The sequence below is a fragment of the Excalfactoria chinensis genome, chromosome 2 (genome assembly GCF_039878825.1).
Source record: "Excalfactoria chinensis isolate bCotChi1 chromosome 2, bCotChi1.hap2, whole genome shotgun sequence".
Classification (NCBI taxonomy): Eukaryota; Metazoa; Chordata; class Aves; order Galliformes; family Phasianidae; genus Excalfactoria; species Excalfactoria chinensis.
In genome coordinates this window covers 67,647,124-67,665,624 of record NC_092826.1, presented here as the reverse complement: position 1 = coordinate 67,665,624, position 18,501 = coordinate 67,647,124, and the positions used below count along the sequence as shown (strand labels likewise).

The window sequence follows — 18,501 nt, the reverse complement described above, 5'->3', positions numbered from 1 at the left end:
TGGTTGTTCTCTCCTTGGCCCGCTCTGCAGCCCTACCGAGCCCTGCTGCACCCTCGCTGTGTGAGGGAAGGCCCTTTCAGAAACAGCCCCATCCCCTCAGAGCGCCCTAAGGACAGCCAGCTGCTCAGCTCCCCACCCCTCCTCCTTCCCTACCGCCCCTCAGAGCCGGCCTGACAGCGCTCCACAAGATGGCGCCCTACCGCCAAAGGGCGCGCCCGGCGTAAAGATGGCGGCGTCGCCTTCTTCCGTTTCCGGCGGCTGTCCCGCCCTCAGTAGCGATGGCGGCTTCCTGCGCTGTGTGGCTGGAGGATCAGGTAAGGGCGCCGCCCGCCGATCCCCAGTCCCTCTGCTGCCCGCTGAGGGTAAGCGGGCGGCCCGGGGGTCCCGGTGCGCGCTAACGCGTGTCCCGCCGCAGGTGGATCGGGTATCCTGCCCCTACGACCCCCATCACCGTGTGCCGCGGGCGTCGTTGGAGAGGCATGCGGCGTCCTGTCGCCTCCGCAAGATGGGCTACTCCGCCGAGGAGCAGGTGGGATGGGGTAACTGCGGCTTCGTCTGGGGGGGAACCCGCTCTTCGTGCTGAAACACGGAGCGGGGAGGTGTGGGGCCCGCGGTTGGGGCTGTCATAGCTGTGGGGATGAGAGCGAAGAGCCCTTAAAGAAGGGAAAGCTCCGGGGAGACCTGAGGGTGGCCTTCTAGTATCTGAAGCGGGGCTGTAAGAAAGAAGGGGACGGACTCTTTAGCAGCGTGTGGGAAATGGTTTCAGACTGAAAGCCTCACATCTAGATACACGTAAAGCCAGGCTGAACAGGGCTCCGAGAACCTGATTGAGCTGTCCCTGCTCAGTGCGGGGAGTTGGGCTGGATGGCCTGTCAGAGTCCCCTGTAACTCGGAAGGTTTTATGACTGGGCTACCATGTCCCGCAGGCTGAGATGTATGACTCCCGCTTCTTCTATGAGAACCTGAAGGTGCCCACCGTTGCAATGGGTAAGCATGTGGCTGGGTGGCAGAGTGCTGGGGCACTGCGTGGAGGGAGAATCACTGTGTGACTGAGGGTGGCAGGGAACTGCGGCTTCACCCAGAGCAGGGTGCCTGTGTCCATCTCCAGACACCTCCGAGCCTCCGGGCAGCCTGGTAACGCCACCCTTACCCCTGCAAAGCGCAACCATGGGCCTGTGTAGAGCAGCCCTTGTGTGGAAGAACCTGAGTCCTGGCCGTAGCATGCCATGCTGCCCTGCCATCAGTAATCATTGTCATTAAAAACTCTCCCTCAAGTTTGGAGGTAACAGCACTGTTAATGGTACTGGTGAGGATTTCAGTATACGTACATATCTTTCCTTATCCCTGTAACCCAAAAATCCTTCCTTTTCTAGAGGGATAGAGAAGAAAAGTATTTTTTTAACTGTCTCTTATGCACAAGTAAAACTATAATGTTCTATAAAACATCCTAAGCCTCCTAATAGAGGTTGGGAAATAAACCAAGCCTGCTAAGTAACTTGATTTAAAAGTTCTGTGTGATACTTTGTTTTCTCTGTCTGCAGATAAAGATCTACAGTTTCACATAGTTCAGCAAGCTAGAGCTCAGAGTGCCAAAGAAGGCATAGGCTACACCGAAGGTAAGTGACATCCAGGTGGGGAAACAGTGCATGGATTAGTGTTCTGTGGAATTGTTTCTAGATTCCTTTCTTACATAACAAATATTCTCAAACATCTGCAAATACTATAAAGTTCTTTACCGCTGGTCTCAGCGCATTTCTTTGTCTCCTTTTATAGCAGGCCTTGTGACTGCAGAGCAGGTTAAGACCAATTTGCACTTCTCTTGGAGAGCTGAGATAGAGTAGAAAAGTAGGGCCACCTACAGGAGCTTTGTTGTACTTTCCTAACCTGACATTCAGATACAGCAGCACTTGCTCAGGCGTGGATTTTCACCTTGCTTCTTTCACAAAGCAAAGCCTTTATGTGATCGGCACTGGGCTTTTATAGCATGTCAGGTGTGTTTTGCTCTGGAAACAAGTGATAATTCACTAATTTGATACAATTGTAGCCAAGTAGAGTTGAATCTGTTAAGCCTATAAAGAGGTGCATCACATGAATATGTCAGTGAGCCACCAGATGCCAGTGTTTGCCATCTAGTTTTCACTGCAGTTTTGCATTTCTATGAAGATAGCACTAAAACTGTATGGAGTGGTTTTTATTCTGGTGTTTTGGCCTCTTTCAAGGTGTGCTGACTTGAAATTACTTGCTTAACTTGAAGTCTTTGGTAGTAGAGATAAAGGGGAAAAAATGTAACTGTAGTTTTTGTAGTAGGGCTGGAAGGCTGATCTCGATCATTAAGCTGTGAGATCATTGAAAGATCACAAGCATGTAACTATTAGGGCATGTTTTTGGGTTTCTGTGATATAAATAAAGTTCTTGTCTTATCCTTTCAGCTTAAGGACTGAAATCCCTACAGATGTGTAAGAAAAGGATGAACACAGTGCAGGCGTTTACTGCATTGCTGAGCTTCTCAGCATCTTCCTGCGTAATTATGCCATTTCATTAATAACAGTGCTGTTCCAATTCCAGGATCCTATTCATCGCTGCCTGTAGAAGTTCCTCAGAATCACAAACGTTTCACCTGTGACCTGACTCAAGCTGACCGTCTTGCTCTTTATGATTACGTTGTTGAGGAAACAAAGAAGCAGAGGTCTAGGTCACAAATCACAGAAAATGACAGTGACCTCTTTGTGGATTTAGCAGCCAAGATCACTCAAGGTTTGAAAAATGATTTACTGTTGAGTTTATTGCTCGGAGCTTTCAGTTCGTATCAGTAGGTGAGGTTTTGGTGAAAGCCAGCCTGAAATGTGTTTTGTTGTGGCTTTTTTTGTTTATTGTGGGAAATCGTATACCTTTTAAAGACTGCCATGACATTCTGGCATCAGGAAATAGTAGACTGGTATCCTTTGCGCAGACAGTTCTGGCTGAGACTTGGCTGTCTCAGCTGCTGCAGTCTCAGCTGCTGTGTCTTAATCTATAGTGGCTTTGGAGATGCAGCCTGTGTTTTGTAGAGGTCTGACCAAACTGCAAGCCTGTACGCTGATTTGGATTGCTGTTAGGAGACTAAGATCACATAATAATGTTTGAATGTTTTAGTCTTGTATAGACAGCAAGAAGGCTGGAGAGGAAGCTTGTGTGAAATTCAGAATGGCTATTCAGCATGGGAGAACCTTCAGGAGCAACTGATGTAATTGTTTTTCAGACACTTTAGTAGTAAAGCAGCAGACTTGTACACCTGCTGGTGCCAATGCTGTGCTAACACCCATTTGTTTTACTTCAAATTCTTTGCTAGATGACAGTCAGAAAGGTCCAAAGTCCCATCTGGAAATTTTGGCTGAAATGCGAGACTACAAAAGGCGACGGCAGTCATACAGGGCTAAGAATGTTCATATAACGAAGAAGTCTTACACTGAGGTAAGCAGCTCAAGAGAAAGCTGTGAGCTGAAATGCTTTTCTTTATCAAGTATACAGTGACACGCTGCTTTGTCGTTGATTGATTTTTCATATCTTTCTTTCCCCTTGAGGTGATTCGGGAAGTGATTGGTGTACATATGGAGGAACTCAGCAACCACTGGCAGGAAGAGAATAGGTTGGATAATGCAGAGATGTGTGAAGGGGGAAAGTCAAGACCTTCAGGAAGGTACATCACAGTTAACATTGCAGCATTCAGGAGGAGTTTGCTATTTCTGTCCGGACAGCAGCAGCCTGAGGGCCTGTAATGGTTTGTTTGTTTGTTAAGAGGAAGTGGCTTAATAGGATGTCTTCTTTCTTACACTGTTAGTAGGTCATTTTATTACAGAACTGATAGTGAAAAACTAATGACTGTGAAACTGCTCTTACTGAATAACATCAGTACTGTTTTTGGTTTTGTTCTCCAAGAAAGGAAGACAGGCGGTCAGCTTCGGTAGACTCGAGGCAGTCTGGAGGAAGCTCAAAGGACACTGAACGCAGCAGGCATAGGCGAGAGAGCAGCAGGAGTCCAAGCAAAAGAAAAAGGAGTCGAGACAGAGGGAAGGACAGAGATTCTCGGAGGAAAAGAGAAAGGTGAGATGAAATAGCATCAAGCCAGTGCCAAAATGGAAGTCGCTGTGATCTAGAGTTCAGAACTTTTCACAGCTGAAAGGTTGATGCTTCCAACAGTGTTACGGGATTAATACAACACTGTCTGAGGCTGCTTATCTTGACATATTCCATGGGGATCGTTTGTGCTGGGATCAGTTGCATTGTTTGTTTCACCACTCTGAGACTGACTTTCTTTCCTTGGAAAAGGATATGATTACATTTAATGAGAGCTTTCTTTTTCCAGGTACTTTTATTTCTTCAGATTCCATTAACGACACACAACGGTGTTTGTTCTCTTGTTTCAGGGAAGAAGACAAGTATCACAGCCATAAAAGAAGGAAGTAGAATCAAGAACAATAATGAGTTTGTTTGGTCAAAGAGTTACTTGCACAGGATGTATCGTTACTGCTGTTATGCCAGAGATGGTAAAGCTGTGAACATAATGCAGGTGTTGCCTCTCAGCTGTGTTCAGAGAGAAAATCAGATGATGTTTAGGGGTTGGCAGGATGGAAGCAGTGTACCTCAGAAAATGTACAAACATATAAGACTAATGTATCTATTAATAAATTATAGTGATTTCTTAGCCCTTTGTGTTTGATTTAACAAAGGCTAATGGAATCTGAGACAGGCTGTACTAATTTACTGTCCTAGCCCATGGGTAGTATCTAAAGGTGGATATGGCTAAACCCTGGAGCAGCAGGATCAGTTACAAATGGAAAGGAATGAAGGTAGTTCCCCTGTTCTCTACCACCTGACATTGTCACCGCTGAGAATAGCGTTCCAGAAAGGTGGTGCTTATTGTCACATTATGGCATGTGCGGAAGGTGAGAGGGTTCTCCAAAAGGCTGTTACCTTCAGCTGCAGCTAGTAGCTTTCAGTCAGTGAGAAAGTGGTAAAAGGATGGGAACAGCAACATGCCTGTTACCAAAGGTTGTGCTTAAAGAAATTTAGGATCAATATCAAGCTGTTTACAAGGGTGGACAGTGATAGGACAAGAGGGAATGGTTTTAAACTGAGACAGGGGAGGTTTAGGTTAGAAACTAGGAGGAAGTTTTTCACTCAGAGGTTGGTGACGCACTGGAACAGGTTGCCCAAGGAGGATGGTTAGGTACTGGAATAGGCTCCCCAGGGAGGTGGTTGAATCGCCATCCCTGGATGTGTTTAAGAGCCGTTTGGATGTGGTGCTCAGGGATATGATTTAGCAGAGTGGTTTTGTTTTTTTTTAGAGATGGGGTACTGGTTAGACTGCGGTTGGACTTGATGATCTTCAAGGTCTTTTCCAACCTGGGTAATTCTATGATTCTATGATTCTATGTAGATGCCCCATCCCTGGAGGCATTCAAGGCCAGGCTGGATGTGGCTCTGGGCAGCCTGGTCTGGTGGTTGGCGACCTTGCACATAGCAGGGGGGTTGAAACCACATGATCATTGTGGTCCTTTTCAACCTAGACCATTCTAAGATGATGATGATGAGGAGTCCAAATTAGAGATCAAACTAGATGGAACTACTGCCGTTAGTTTAGTTGATATTTTTTTCACCATCTTGGCTACAGGGTTCTTCACGGTCTTTGAGCAGCACTTGGTGAAACCATATATTTTATAGGGTTTGTTCATGCAGACAAGGTAGTCAAAAAACAAGCTATGCTTTTTAAAGAGTTAAAAACAGGAAGAAAATTGTTACTTTACTTAAGAAATGGTCTGGTTAAGTTGCATCTGTCCAGTCTTCTCTACATTTAATTTTCTATTTATAAAGTCTAGGTAGAAAGATTCATGAAACACATTTGATTCAGTATAAACAAATCAGTGAAAGTACCACTCTCAAGCTGTGAGCATCAATATTTCAGAGGTGAAAAAATAACATAACTACACATTCAGTTCACTCCAATAAAGGACAATTCCAAGAATGAAATATAAAGGGGAGGGTGTGCTGGAGTAGAGGTTCTTTGTGTATTGTACTGACTTCATTTTTTCCACCTTCATCTGCTGCTGAAGAGTTGACTTGATCAGAACTGTGATGAGGGCTGGCTCTGGAAGTTTCTGAGCAGTACCATACCACTTTGTCGGTCACTGGAAAGGAACAGGAACCAAAAGTCTTAGAATGACACTTCAAGGTGATAAACTGTAGTATGTGGGGCAAGATGCAGTTGAGGGTTACATTAATTGAGAGTGCTGTTATTAAAAAATGATTCTAATTAGAAATCATTCTGATAATTGATGACAAAGAAAATTGTTCATTTCTGTGCTTGTGCATTTTTGGATTCCTAATGGAACTGGTTGCAACCTAAAGTAGAAGGACCAACTCCAGACAGGTGATGGGAAGAGTCAGCATGTGAATCTAAGTTTGCAGTGCTCAGAGGACAAGGCTGTTATGGATCTGTTAAAAAACAGGTTAAAAACAGAGTACATTTCCTATGACCAATGCGTAACTATGGTCAAAACGAATAGGAATTTATTACTGACAGGTGGATAGAAGACTGGCATTTTCCTACATCCTTAATGCCAACTCCAGCTAATTCTAGTAGGGCTGTATGTTGTGTAACGGTACATCCTTGCCTCCATTTTTTTTCTAGACTTAGAGGCGTCACATTGGTTCTATGAAGCCTGTGCCACAAAACTCAATGTATGTGTATTAGTGATGGTCATCATTAAGGTGACTTATTTACTGTCTGTCCCACTCATCACACCCGCTCCATGGAGCACCGTATTCTCTAGCAATAAAACTTTTGATACCATGTTAATAAGGTGCTACAAATAATTCCTTGTCATGATATGAGAGATGAATCATTGCAAGAAAGAGCTTCATTGTTTGTTAACAGACTGCACTCAATAATTAAATCAAGAGTGAGAACCAGTTTGCCTATTGATTACAGAGCAAGCCAGAGGTTACTCAACAGCACATAAAAGTTTTGAGCAAAGCTGCCGCTGATAGCAATGGGATAGTCAAACAGGTTTTTTTTGCTTAGCCTTCAGTCTACACATCTCCTGCTGTGATGAACTGCATCACTTTGTGGCTTATTGACAAAATTAAAGCTAAGCTCAGAGGAAGTAAAGAGAGGAACAAAACAGACTAGAAAGATACCCAGCCTTCCTAACGTGATATGAAAACCAAATCAGGAGGAATTCAGGTGGGAGTATGAGTAGTCTTTTATATCCACTGGAGGCAGCCAACACAAAGACCATTCCAAGAATAACAGTTTACTGTATCTATCTCATACTATGACAACTGGAGAGCTGAACTATTTAAGAACAAACTATGTATTCCCCCACATAATTTCCAGGCAGAGCTAACGTGGGGAGAAACACAACAGAAAGTTCACAGGCTTTAAGTGCGAGCTCCCAGTTTCTCTCCTATTTATGATCCTTATCCCAAGAGCAGCCCATAAGATGCTGATAGCTCCACTACCAGTAGTGCATGATGATACAAAGCTGTATATAATTGCTTCCTAAGGGGAAAGCTACATCACCAGATAGTGACTTCAACATTTCAAAGATAGCTAAATAACAGTTTATCATTTCACAGTTCAAAGCCCCAAGGTTTTCCACTTACAGGAAATAACTATGTATGCTTTTGATATAACCTGAGTCAACCTTTACTCCTATCATGGATGCACCCCAAGCGAAGACAGATGACTCATCTCAAATTAGAGGTCTGTGGAGAATCCAGAGGTAACGTATAACTTAAAATCGATGCCTGAACTTTTACTTACGCGTCTTCTTTAATCTTTTGGAGGAAAGCTTTGATTTCCTCATCTGGTATGTCTCCATCGATACTTGCCAAATAGCAGTAAAGGAATGAGAATGTTTCATAGGGAATACGAGCTGCTCCACCTTCTGGGTCCTCTGTTAAAATTTCGCAGGCATGTTTCATTGAACTCAGCAAGGACTGGAAGGGGTTCAAGGAAGGAATGAGAACAGTATCAGAGCCGTTAACATCTTTTGTATATCATGATAAAATGCAGACTGTAAGCCACAGAAAATGAGTGAAAATGAAATGAAGGCTTTATCATTATTACCTAGCTCTCATTATCGAATGTCTAGCTTTATGAGGAGGCTGAGGAAGCTGGAATTGTTCAGTCTGAAGAAGAGGAGGCTCAAGGGGTGACTCTATTGCTCTCTATAACTACTTGAAAAGAGGTTGTGGTGAGGTGGGAATCAGCCTCTTCTCCCATATAACTAGTGACAGGACTAGAGGGAATGGCCTCAGGTTGCACAAGGGGAGATTCAGGTTGGACATTAGGAAAAATTTTCTTCTCCAAGAGAGTGGGCGGGCAGTGGAATGGGCTGCCCAGGAAGGTGGTGGAGTCACCATCCCTGGAGGTGTTCAAAAAACGTTTAGATGTTGTACTGAGGGACATGGTTTAGCGGGAAATACTGGTGGTAGGTGGGTAGGTGGACAGTTGCACTGGATGATCTTAGAGGTCTTTTCCAATCTTGGATTCTATGATTTACCAAACAGTGAAGGTTGTGAAAGCGAAACAATAACAAAGTTCAAGTAATAAACAGGAGTTAAAAAAAACCCAGAACTTCATAATGCTGAAAAATTGCACCAACTTGTCTGAGCCGTATCCAAAACGCTCCATTCTGCTACTTTAACAGCTCAAACCTCACTATCTGTCTACATGCATATATGAGCTCATGGGTCTAAATGGGTTTGCAGTGACAGTTAAGATAGACAAATCCAAAACAAACAAACAAACAAACAAATGCAACAGTTTAATGTTAAATCTTAGGAATTATAATATTTACTATTTTCCCTCTTTGTTTGCAAGCTCCACTTTAATAGTGGAAAAAACCCTGAAGCAAAAAGAATCCAAAAAGTGTCCAAGTTCTCTGTTGAACAAAAACATGCCTCTAAGTGTTAGCTCAAAGCATGCTTTGAAAAAATCCTTTATTCCACATGGTGCCTATAATCCAGTGCCCTATCCATCCCAGGCTATTCAGGGACATGTGGAAAAATCAGGCATGACATTAGATTGAATCAAAGGCTGGTTGGATGCTATTAAAAACATACCTTCACCACCTCCCGCAAAAAAAAAGAATGCAAAAAACCCCCAAAACGCACAAAGAAACAGACTTTTGTTAACCCAAGAAGTCATATTTTTGTTCGAATTTCTTCAAAATTTACCTTTACTTCTTCATCAATATGCAAGCAATGACTTTACAAATATATATGCCGGATCAGTTTTGTTTTTACAATCCATAATGGCTGAGGTAGTAGCAGCTTCAGTAAAACCCTTCTTGAAAATGTCACTTAATTTGGCTCCTCCTATAGGAGGCCTCTCTGGGAACAGTGGCAGCTGCTGACACAATACAAATCTCTGCACTGGTCTCAGCATTTTGTTACCACTATGCTGCCATACGTGCTTCCAGCCACTCCAACCAACTCATTCTCTCATACGATGCAGTAAATTTATTCCTATTGAATTCAAAGACGGTTTAACAGCTTGTGTGATCATTTCTTAACAGGCGAGACTGTAAATACACATCAGTTTTACAGACTGAGCAAATAAATGGTGTTCTGATAGGTCCACATTATCCTGGCTTAGGGTTCTACCTGTCTACCTTTGTATCTCAGCTGTGACTCTGCTTTGCTTGGAATGTAAACTAAAACAGGGAGAAAAGAATGTAACAGTTTGTGAGCCTTTCTGGTTTAGCAAGCTGAAGTTCAGGTTTTCATCATGCAGAGATAAGATCAAATCATTTCAATATCTGAAAGGATGGATAAAGCAAGTAAATTCAGGTTGTTCAGCTCCATCAGAACAAGGCTCCTGGGACAGTTTTTTTGTTTCGGTTGTTTTCTTTTGTTGTCATCTGGTGGTTTTTGTTCCGTTTTGTTTTAAGTAACATTGCTGTTGTTAGTACTATCACTTATTTTTTAGTGAAGGAAAGAAAAAGAAATCACCAAATCCATTTCTGGGGAGGGCTGGAATCAAGAAATACACCGTTCAGGCAGACAAGTACAACTGCATGGCTAGACTGGGTCAACATCCACTGCTTTTCAATAACACAACATTCTCAAAACACTATAGAGCATTTGTTTTCTTCTTAGTACCCCTTCTGCAGTCTTTTAATTCTATACTTCACAAGAACATCAGCTTAGTGCGAGTATTTCATAATAATTCATTTACAATGCTCTGCTGAGATTTTATTACTGACATTAGAAGAATTAAATGTAGATTTAGTAACATTAACTGCTTCTGTGAAAAGGTAATTGGTTGCACAATTAGAAACTGATGTTTTAATTTCTCCCTCCAGATCTTCTCTTTAGTCTATTACACTGATGCCATAAGCATCGTTCCTCTATTGCCCTGTCTCTCCTTGGTTGAGCTGCCAGTGGACATGCCTACTGTCCTACTGCCACATCCCAGTAGGCACGAGGATATTACCTGCCCTTTCTGCTTAAGCTCTCCTCCCAAAATGATCTGTAATCCATTCTGACAGGCACTGTTTGTAGACACACACAAAGTGACAGATTGTGTAAAGGCACTTCTCTAACTCAAAGGCCATTGGCATTAATTATTCTACCGTCTGCCTCATACATTACCATTAGCGGCCAGCCAGGAAGGTTCCTGCTGTGAATGTTGGGCCGGAGGAGGCTCTGAGCACCTGATCTAGCTGTAGGTGCTCCTGTTCATTGCAAGGGAGTTGGAGTAAATGAACTTCAAAGGTTCCTTCCAACTCACGACAGTTCTATGATTCTGCGGACATACCTCACCAAGCACGCTGCACCCGAGTGCCAGAATCTTCATCCACTCCACCTCTTCTTCAAAGATGTCCAACTGCAGGATAGCTTCCAGCTGCTCCTCTGGCAGGCACAAGTCTTTCCATTTTTCCTTCAGCTCTGCAACACTTACAGTGCCTTTAGCAGAAAGCTGTAAACGAAATTATAGTACCACAATAAGAACGCTGAAACAGAATGAAACGAAGAAAAACAACCCTTCCCAAAACACGTCAAATTTTTGACAGTCACCTACTAATCATCTGCCATGTTTTTTGTCTAAGACAAACACACGAGCAATGCACATTTGCTAAATGTCTGGTTGTACCTGTTTGTGCAAGACTTTAAGGAGTCCTGGGGTCAAACCAGCATCCATTTTCTGTATTGCTGAAGGTGTTTCAATCCTCTCCTTCACAGGAAGGGGCTCACCTTTGTACAGTGCTGTAAAGTACCTGAGTGAATGGGAACAGCAAGGCACACCAGTACCTAGGATGATTAAGAACTACGCAGAAGTAAGTAGTTTTACACTTACAGCTCCCTAAATCAATCTCCATGCTCCTGTAGATACGCAGCAGCGTTCAGCAGGCGCTCCACATGCAGGATTGCTACTATCTTCCTGCCCAGATCCCACCTTTCTTTTCAGTGGAAGACAGTTTCTAGATGTCACATCCTCCTTTTTACAATACTGTCATAATTTATGAGTAGTTTAACTTATTTTGACAAAGGCAGAAAGAAATCTATTAACACCAAGAGTATGCTCGCACAGCTGAAGCATGGTCTTTTCCCATTAGATTGATGAGTACCTTACCAATTTATTTAGCTGATCTATTTAGCATTCCTCCCACACGCTACCTGCAAAGCACAACTGGCAATATACTGCAATGCTCACATAACCATTTTGTGCCAGGTCTACACACTCCAAAATCCAAGGATGTCATAGAATTAGATATTAAACCTTTAAATTCAGAGGCTAAATCATGTACTATGCTGCTTTTAAAAGGCCAACAGGTTGTGTCATACACTGAAGAATGCAACACTCCTCTGTACAATCAACAGAAGCATTAGGTCTTTGTGGTTCTGTGCTGACAGTGCTACATGGTTACGAGGATGCCATACTTACGCAGCTGACCACTGCAAAACATCACGAGGCTGAGTCCTAATAGCAGCTTTGGTGAACTGTTTCATAATGTCTGGTAGCTCAGGGGGGATTTTGATCTGCTGAGCACAAAACAGGGTGTCTGGAAGAGGCATGGTCTTTTCAAGTTCAGTTATATGGACCTGAAGGAAATAACAATAAAACAGATATAAAATGACAACAAAAAACTGCCTGCATACATAGGGGGCACAACGTTTATACCCAAACTGCCCCCTTTCTTACTGGGGCTACCAGAGAACATCTCTAAAACCTTAATCTCGATACCAAGCAAAAGTCTGGAGATGGGAGTCCAACCACAGCTCTAAGCCAAGACTACTTCTGCTGTTAGCAGCTGTCTTTTGCTAAGTCTTGATCTTCCTCCTCAAGATTATCGCAGTATGTTTGTACAACAAGCAGAACAGAATCTTGACTTGGAAGGAACTCATGAAAGTCATTTGGTTAACTCCTTGCAATGACCTGGGACACCTACAGCTCCATCAGGTGCTCAGAGCCCCATCCAGCCTGGCCTTGAGTGTCCCCAGGGACAGGGCAAGTAGTTCAGATGAATGTTACAGTGGGGGCCTGCTGCAACTTAACTACTGCAAGACAAGGAGAGCCTTGTGCTTTTGGTACAGAAACCGCTGCACACAGATTAACGGATTTCTACTGAGTTCATATGATCAAAGACATCCTGTGGCTAAAAGTTAGTAACCTGCGCTCCTCACACACCTCACAACAAAGAAATGACAGCAAAGAAGAAAAGATGTTGCAGTCGTGCAACGCTCTGCTCGTACAGCCCTACGTGTCAATTCGCCTCACCCCCAACATAACCTACGTGTCGTGAGGAGCTCCCCAAGACCGCATCCAGGCGCTGCTCACACCCCCACACGTCGCCGCATCGCCCCCAACTCGAGGAAGCCCGCTCAGCCCCGCCTCACCTCCGTTTGCGCCGCCGCTGCCCCGGCAACGAGCGCACCGTGACGGCTGAGAGGGGGCGGGCGGCCGGGACGGCGGTTTGCGGCCTGCGTCGCTCAGCCGCGGGTGGAACGCCCTTATTTAACCCGCGTTTAGCCTCGCTGAGTGAGGAGGCCGAGCACGGGCTCCTTGTCAAAGCTGAGCGGGTGGAGAGCGGCTGAAAGCCACATCCAGCCTGGCCTTGAATGCCTCCAGGGATGGGGCATCCACAGACTCCTTGGGCAACCTGTCCCAGTGCGTCACCACCCGCTGTGTGAAAAACATCCTCCTAATATCCAACCTAAACCTCCCTTGCCTCAGTTTAAAACCATTCCCCCCTTGTTCTATCACTGTCCACCCTCATAAACAGCCATTCCCCCTCCTGTTTATATGCTCCCTTCAAATACTGGAAGGTGGCAATGAGGTCTCCGTGGAATAAGGAGTAGAAGCACTTTGGAAAGAGTGAGGTGAGCAGGAAGCTCCAAGGGCTGATGCTGAGGTGACAGGGGTCACTAATGAGTTTCTGATGAAGAAAGGGACATGTGATATTTTTTAAACTCAGCCCCTTCATAACTGAACCGGGCTGCTTAACATGTAATAACGATACAGATTTTGCTACTGACGTTCCCATAAAAGTTCTATTCAATATAAAGAAATACCAAGTTTTTTAGCATTGTATTTTTGCAGTGAATGAGTTCTTTCCTCCTGGTAACGTCATTTTCAAGGATAAAACCAATCTTATAAAAGCCAGGTGAGGTGACACAGACGACCTAAGTAAAGTTAGTTCCCTCTAACTGCAGGTGTGTTTCATTTCTCCATGTGCAGGAAGGAAATAAAAGCCCATGCCTGTTTGACACTGGCCAACAGTCAGTAAGTACCAACAGCAAGGCAGCATTAAGGCACCAAAACTGGTGCGTATGGTTGTGCAATCATCGTGTCACTGCTCCACCCCTCTCAGTTAGTTTGGACTAATACTTGGCCTTTGGAAATACCTTCTAATGTATCCAGTATTAAGTAACGTTGATTTCAGCACCACATTTCTCAATTTATGGTGACTTCTACAAAGAAATTAAAAGAATAAGCATAGCTTGTCACTGGAATAATCCCAGACAATATGTTTTTGTAACTCTGCTGTTCTTCTGTTCATTAATCCAATTAACAACTGAGGTGTCAGAGGAAAAGAGCTCTCGCTTACCTTGTAAAAGTTCATCTCCTTGTCTGTTTTTGAAGACAGCTTCTATTCTTTATTGAAACTTTATCATAAAAATTCAGTTCCCTGTTTCATGTCTTTATTATTTCATCCTTTCTGCTGGGAACCCCAGCCATTGCTCAGACCATACAGCACCTATACATAAGGCAAACCTAACAAGAACAAGGGCCCGGTCACAGGAAACTTACAGTGGAGGCACAAACAAATGGACAGACAGTGAAGTAGAAGAAAACAAAGCTGTGTTGATCAGCCTGCTAGGCAGCAAGATCAACAAACCACTGCCATCTGTGTTGTGCAGGAAAGGGCTTTTCACAGAATTCTCTGAAGAATAACAGGGCTGCTGTGAACGCTTTTATGACGACCTTTGCTCAAGCATAGGGGAGAGCAAGGGAGGAATGCACCCTACTGAGAAATGATGCAAAGTGCTGCAATCGGTGCTGGAGCTTGTATCCTACCAAGAAAACAGCTGACAAAATAGTTACAGGCACCAGAGGGCCCTCAGAACATAAACAAATAACTTAGGCTTTACCCAGTGGAGAAGGGGTAGTCAGAGAAAACATGCGAAGTTTTAACTATTTTTAATCAATATAAAAATATTCTGTGTAAAAACAGTCAAAGCCATGCTGCAGTTAAGTAGGCAAAAGATAGCTACAAAGCCATCTGACAGCGTGTGGATAAAGACCTGTAGAACTAACACCAGCAGACGCTCAATACGCACAGAGCCAGTGCAGTTAAGCTGGTAGACAGCTCCAATCCCTCCCCCTTCAAGACTTAAGATCAACAGAGATTGTAATGAAGTCACACACAGCTTCTCCCACTTGAAGAGTAATGCAAAACTGCTGCACGCTATCTCATGACTCTGGAAGTCACTTGAACACAGCTTGTCATCTGTCCTAGCAACAGTCAGCTCACTGACAAGCCTACTATCAAGTTTCCATCGCAGGAGAGTACACACAGCACAACAAGGCAAACTATAACAATTTTAAACAATAATTAAAAGAAATCATTTAATTTTATATATATATGTATATATATATACACACACACACAACCTTCTTTCCTGGAACATGCTTAAAATAAAGAGATAGAGATGAGATATTTTGGACTCTTACAATACAGTTTCAGAAACTTCCCCCCATCCATGATCTGTAGAGTAGTGCAAATGCAAGCTCGAGTTTCATTTGAAACCTGTTCTCATTAACAAAGAGCAAATACAGCTAATGTAAGCTACATTAAAATAGCTACAGTTCACATTACATGACTGGATCGACTTCTTTTTTTTGGTTAACATCATGACTTAACAAAATTAACACTAATAAGAAACAGCACAATGGCTTTTTCTTAATAAATTTTAATGTTAAGACCAGTTTTGATAAAAAACCCCACCAAAGTTACACAAATTGCACTACTGCAAATTCTGCACGATGCACAGCAGTGCTGCCAGTGTTGGAGATTTTGGGAACTCTTTACGAAAGCTTTGCCAAGGCCAGAATTTTTGGCAAAGAATAAGAACGTAAGTTACCAACGAATTCAATCTTGTGGAAAAAACATCCTTGTCCCACGAGGTACATCACTGGAAATATTCAAATGCAACACTTATGCGGATCAAAAATATTTGGGGGTGAATACTCTAATTAGCCTTTAGTCAGCGAGAATGAAATACGAACATCTTGGCTATCTTCTCCATAACTTCATTTAACTGGAAACATCCTAATTAATCACTCCAAAAGCTAGCATTTATGGTTCAAAACTATCAGGAAAACAGTAACTCTGTAAAGTAGTTTCTGACCTCCCAATAGTGAGGTTCCACGCATTCCGATGCATTTGGATTGTGCTCAGAACATGAGAGTCCAGATACCAAGATACACACACTACCACCATCGGAGTCTGGACCAAACCAGTTCAAAACACATAGAACAGAGATGCAGCATCAATAAAAGGAGATGACATGCTCTAAAAACCTGCCAAATGCTCAAGTATTAATTAGATACATACATAGTTAAGTGCGGAATACTGAAGGACAAAGTAATAAGTCCCAAACTTAATTGTTTCATCAATTTTCTGATTACTGCAGTGGATACTTGTATTCTCTCCTCTAGTTTAGGAAAAGCACTGCAGTTTTAGCACTGATTCGATGGTACTTAAAGCTTTGCGCATTCTCTTTAAAAGATATATATTAAAAAAATGACTGCAAAAAAACTCTAATCTCCATACAGAAATGACACAAACTTGATTTAGTGGCTCTTGTTGGACCGCCCTTGCAAAGAAACCTGTTAACTTTTCCTTGCCTGTTTAATGGCAGGTACAGTAGCATATCTATTTCCCTTCTCCACAGGCAATTTATGCTACCTGATGAATGCCTTCCTCAGGATTACTCCCATGAAAAATTCACATTGACCAATTCTGAAAGAACAGACTTTAAGTGTAATTGTATAAATAAACTCATGCAGTAATTTGCAACTTAGGTAACTCACAGGAAAGAAAAAAAAAAAAGATTTCAAGCTCTTTAATTAAGGACCAGATCAGAATGTTGCTCACACTACGCTCTTTGTTTCTGTGCAAACACATCGATAAGGTTCGACCCTTCACTTGGGGGTCACAAAGAATACTTTCTGTTGATTCAGTGGTAAACCTATCTTATTTTTCTCGGTACCTTTAAATGCATCACCTAGAATCACCTAGCTTTAGTGAATTTTTACTTACTGCTTCAGTACAGGAAATCCTGATTCCCAAAGCCCCAGAAATCCCCAAAGCAAACAGAAAAACCCAGCTGAGCCTCAACAAGTACATCTGAATTCTCAGAAAATGACATATTTTCTTGATTTAACAGTAACTGTACAATATTACAAACTCAGACACATGAAAAAACAATCAGGCAATAGAAAAATGTACAACAGCTTTGGTGTTATACAAAATAATAAAAAAAGACAGCAAGATACACAGTTCATTACGTTCTCACCACAGCCACTTCACTGCTGACTGTAAGACAGCTGTTTACTTCTCGTATCCTCTGTGTGGCCCTTCCACTCATGAAGAAAATCATACTATATTACTACAATAAGAACTGTTATGAACACCGTAAAGTAAGCTCCAGATTTTATAAAAAACATCTTGCCTCTTTGCACTATTGCTTTGTGGCACATTGTTTGTCAACAGAACAACAGTCCAAAATAAAGTGACAACTAGATTTAATAAATTAATAGACTTTTTTTTGTTTGTTTGTTTTAAAAGATGTACTATGCACATTCTTTTTTAATCCAAGGTTTTAGGGTGTCAGGATACTTCTATTTACACATATACAGACCTCAGACAGTATTGATAACACCAGAAAACGCAGACAAGGAACAGTGCCTTAACTGCAATCTGGATGCTACAAACAAAAGCCAAAACACTGCTGAGAGTATTATTGGGAGAGATATCCAAAAACTGAAGAGAAGTCTATGAACAAGAATCATGTAAAGGCAGAGGGAAGGTCAAGATGTTTAACATGACCATTTATTCTTGTGAAGACTGAGGTGGAGTTGTTGATGTGCCTTGTTTACCAGACTTTCGTTCATAATTCACGAGTCGTTGCCCAACAAGGTACCTGGAATTATAATAAAAGCAGTGAGAAATGAACTCAAGTTACTACAGTTTTGAACCATAAATTCCTTTCTATCTCCTCTGTTGCAGAACTAGCTTTCTTATTTCAGTAAAAGTTATTCTGCACATGACCCTCCCCAGCCCAAGAGTCTTCAACACTCTGCATATTCATATTTTTTTCCCTCAACTTTAGGGTACTGCACAATGGAATATAGGTATTACGGGTTTACATTTGCAGACTTAACCCTGGTAGTCATACATTTCAGACATAAGTAGCCAGAGTCGAGACACGGAACATGAAGAATGTGTTTTCATTATTTAAATACCCAGCTCTATCACGGAATGATATTTCTGTGAACATTTTTGCAGCGTTTCCCTCAACCAAAAAAACATCTGCAACAACAACTCTGATTCAAAACCTAATTCGAGTGTTAATGAGGTTCTCAGTTTAATAAAGAATCTGCCTCAATGTAGAACATGCATCACTTAAGAGTACTGACAGGTTCAGTTCATAAATCGAAAGTAAAACATGCCTGCTGATAAAAAGATACTGTAAATGAAGAGCTTTTACAACAGCTCAACCTTTCCTAGAGGCTGAGAAAATATCCTACTCTTACATCACATCATGCCTAAGGGCTGTATGATTCCTTTATTTAAACTGTTTTCACATCTTGCCATCCCATCAGCTTAGCAGTTTTTTCTTACCTTTCACATAATTGCTTACCTCCTCTATATCATTGCTTCACACACCTACTTTATGCCATCTAAATTCTATTCCATCCTATTTGTCTGCTGGTTCTATGTG

At 42.5% G+C, this 18,501-nt stretch overlaps 3 protein-coding genes across 6 annotated transcripts in view; 1 reads left to right on the top strand and 2 right to left on the bottom strand.

The window, feature by feature from the left end:
- Window positions 1–226: 226 nt before the first annotated feature.
- SNRNP48 (small nuclear ribonucleoprotein U11/U12 subunit 48) lies at window positions 227–6,832 on the top strand. The gene is given in 11 exon segments (XM_072327660.1): window positions 227–252; window positions 254–314; window positions 416–529; window positions 927–987; window positions 1,542–1,616; window positions 2,566–2,754; window positions 3,329–3,450; window positions 3,561–3,676; window positions 3,916–4,080; window positions 4,404–5,206; window positions 5,417–6,832. Coding segments are annotated over 10 exon segments (969 nt in total). The 3' UTR covers window positions 4,444–5,206; window positions 5,417–6,832.
- On the bottom strand, window positions 6,034–14,305 carry ROPN1L (rhophilin associated tail protein 1 like). 3 transcript variants are annotated; one of them, XM_072327661.1, is made up of 6 exons: window positions 14,100–14,305; window positions 11,936–12,093; window positions 11,144–11,267; window positions 10,808–10,969; window positions 7,805–7,980; window positions 6,034–6,164 (listed from the first exon to the last, which is right to left on the bottom strand). In XM_072327661.1, exons 1-6 carry the CDS (start codon window positions 14,112–14,114, stop codon window positions 6,101–6,103), a joined length of 699 nt encoding a protein of 232 aa, XP_072183762.1. In that variant the 5' UTR covers window positions 14,115–14,305; the 3' UTR covers window positions 6,034–6,100. The 3 variants fall into 3 exon arrangements, with proteins under 3 accessions (XP_072183762.1, XP_072183765.1, XP_072183763.1); XM_072327664.1 differs by lacking the exon at window positions 14,100–14,305 and adding an exon at window positions 12,889–12,971; XM_072327662.1 differs by lacking the exon at window positions 14,100–14,305 and adding an exon at window positions 12,786–12,899.
- Window positions 14,306–15,396: 1,091 nt separating this feature from the next.
- Window positions 15,397–18,501, bottom strand: part of MARCHF6 (membrane associated ring-CH-type finger 6) — a 38,194-nt gene continuing 35,089 nt past the window's right edge. For both annotated transcript variants that reach the window (XM_072327659.1, XM_072327658.1), the window contains exon 26: window positions 15,397–17,700. In XM_072327659.1, the coding sequence (XP_072183760.1) occupies window positions 17,610–17,700 (91 nt within the window). In that variant the 3' untranslated portion in view covers window positions 15,397–17,609. The remainder of the gene's footprint in view (window positions 17,701–18,501) is intronic.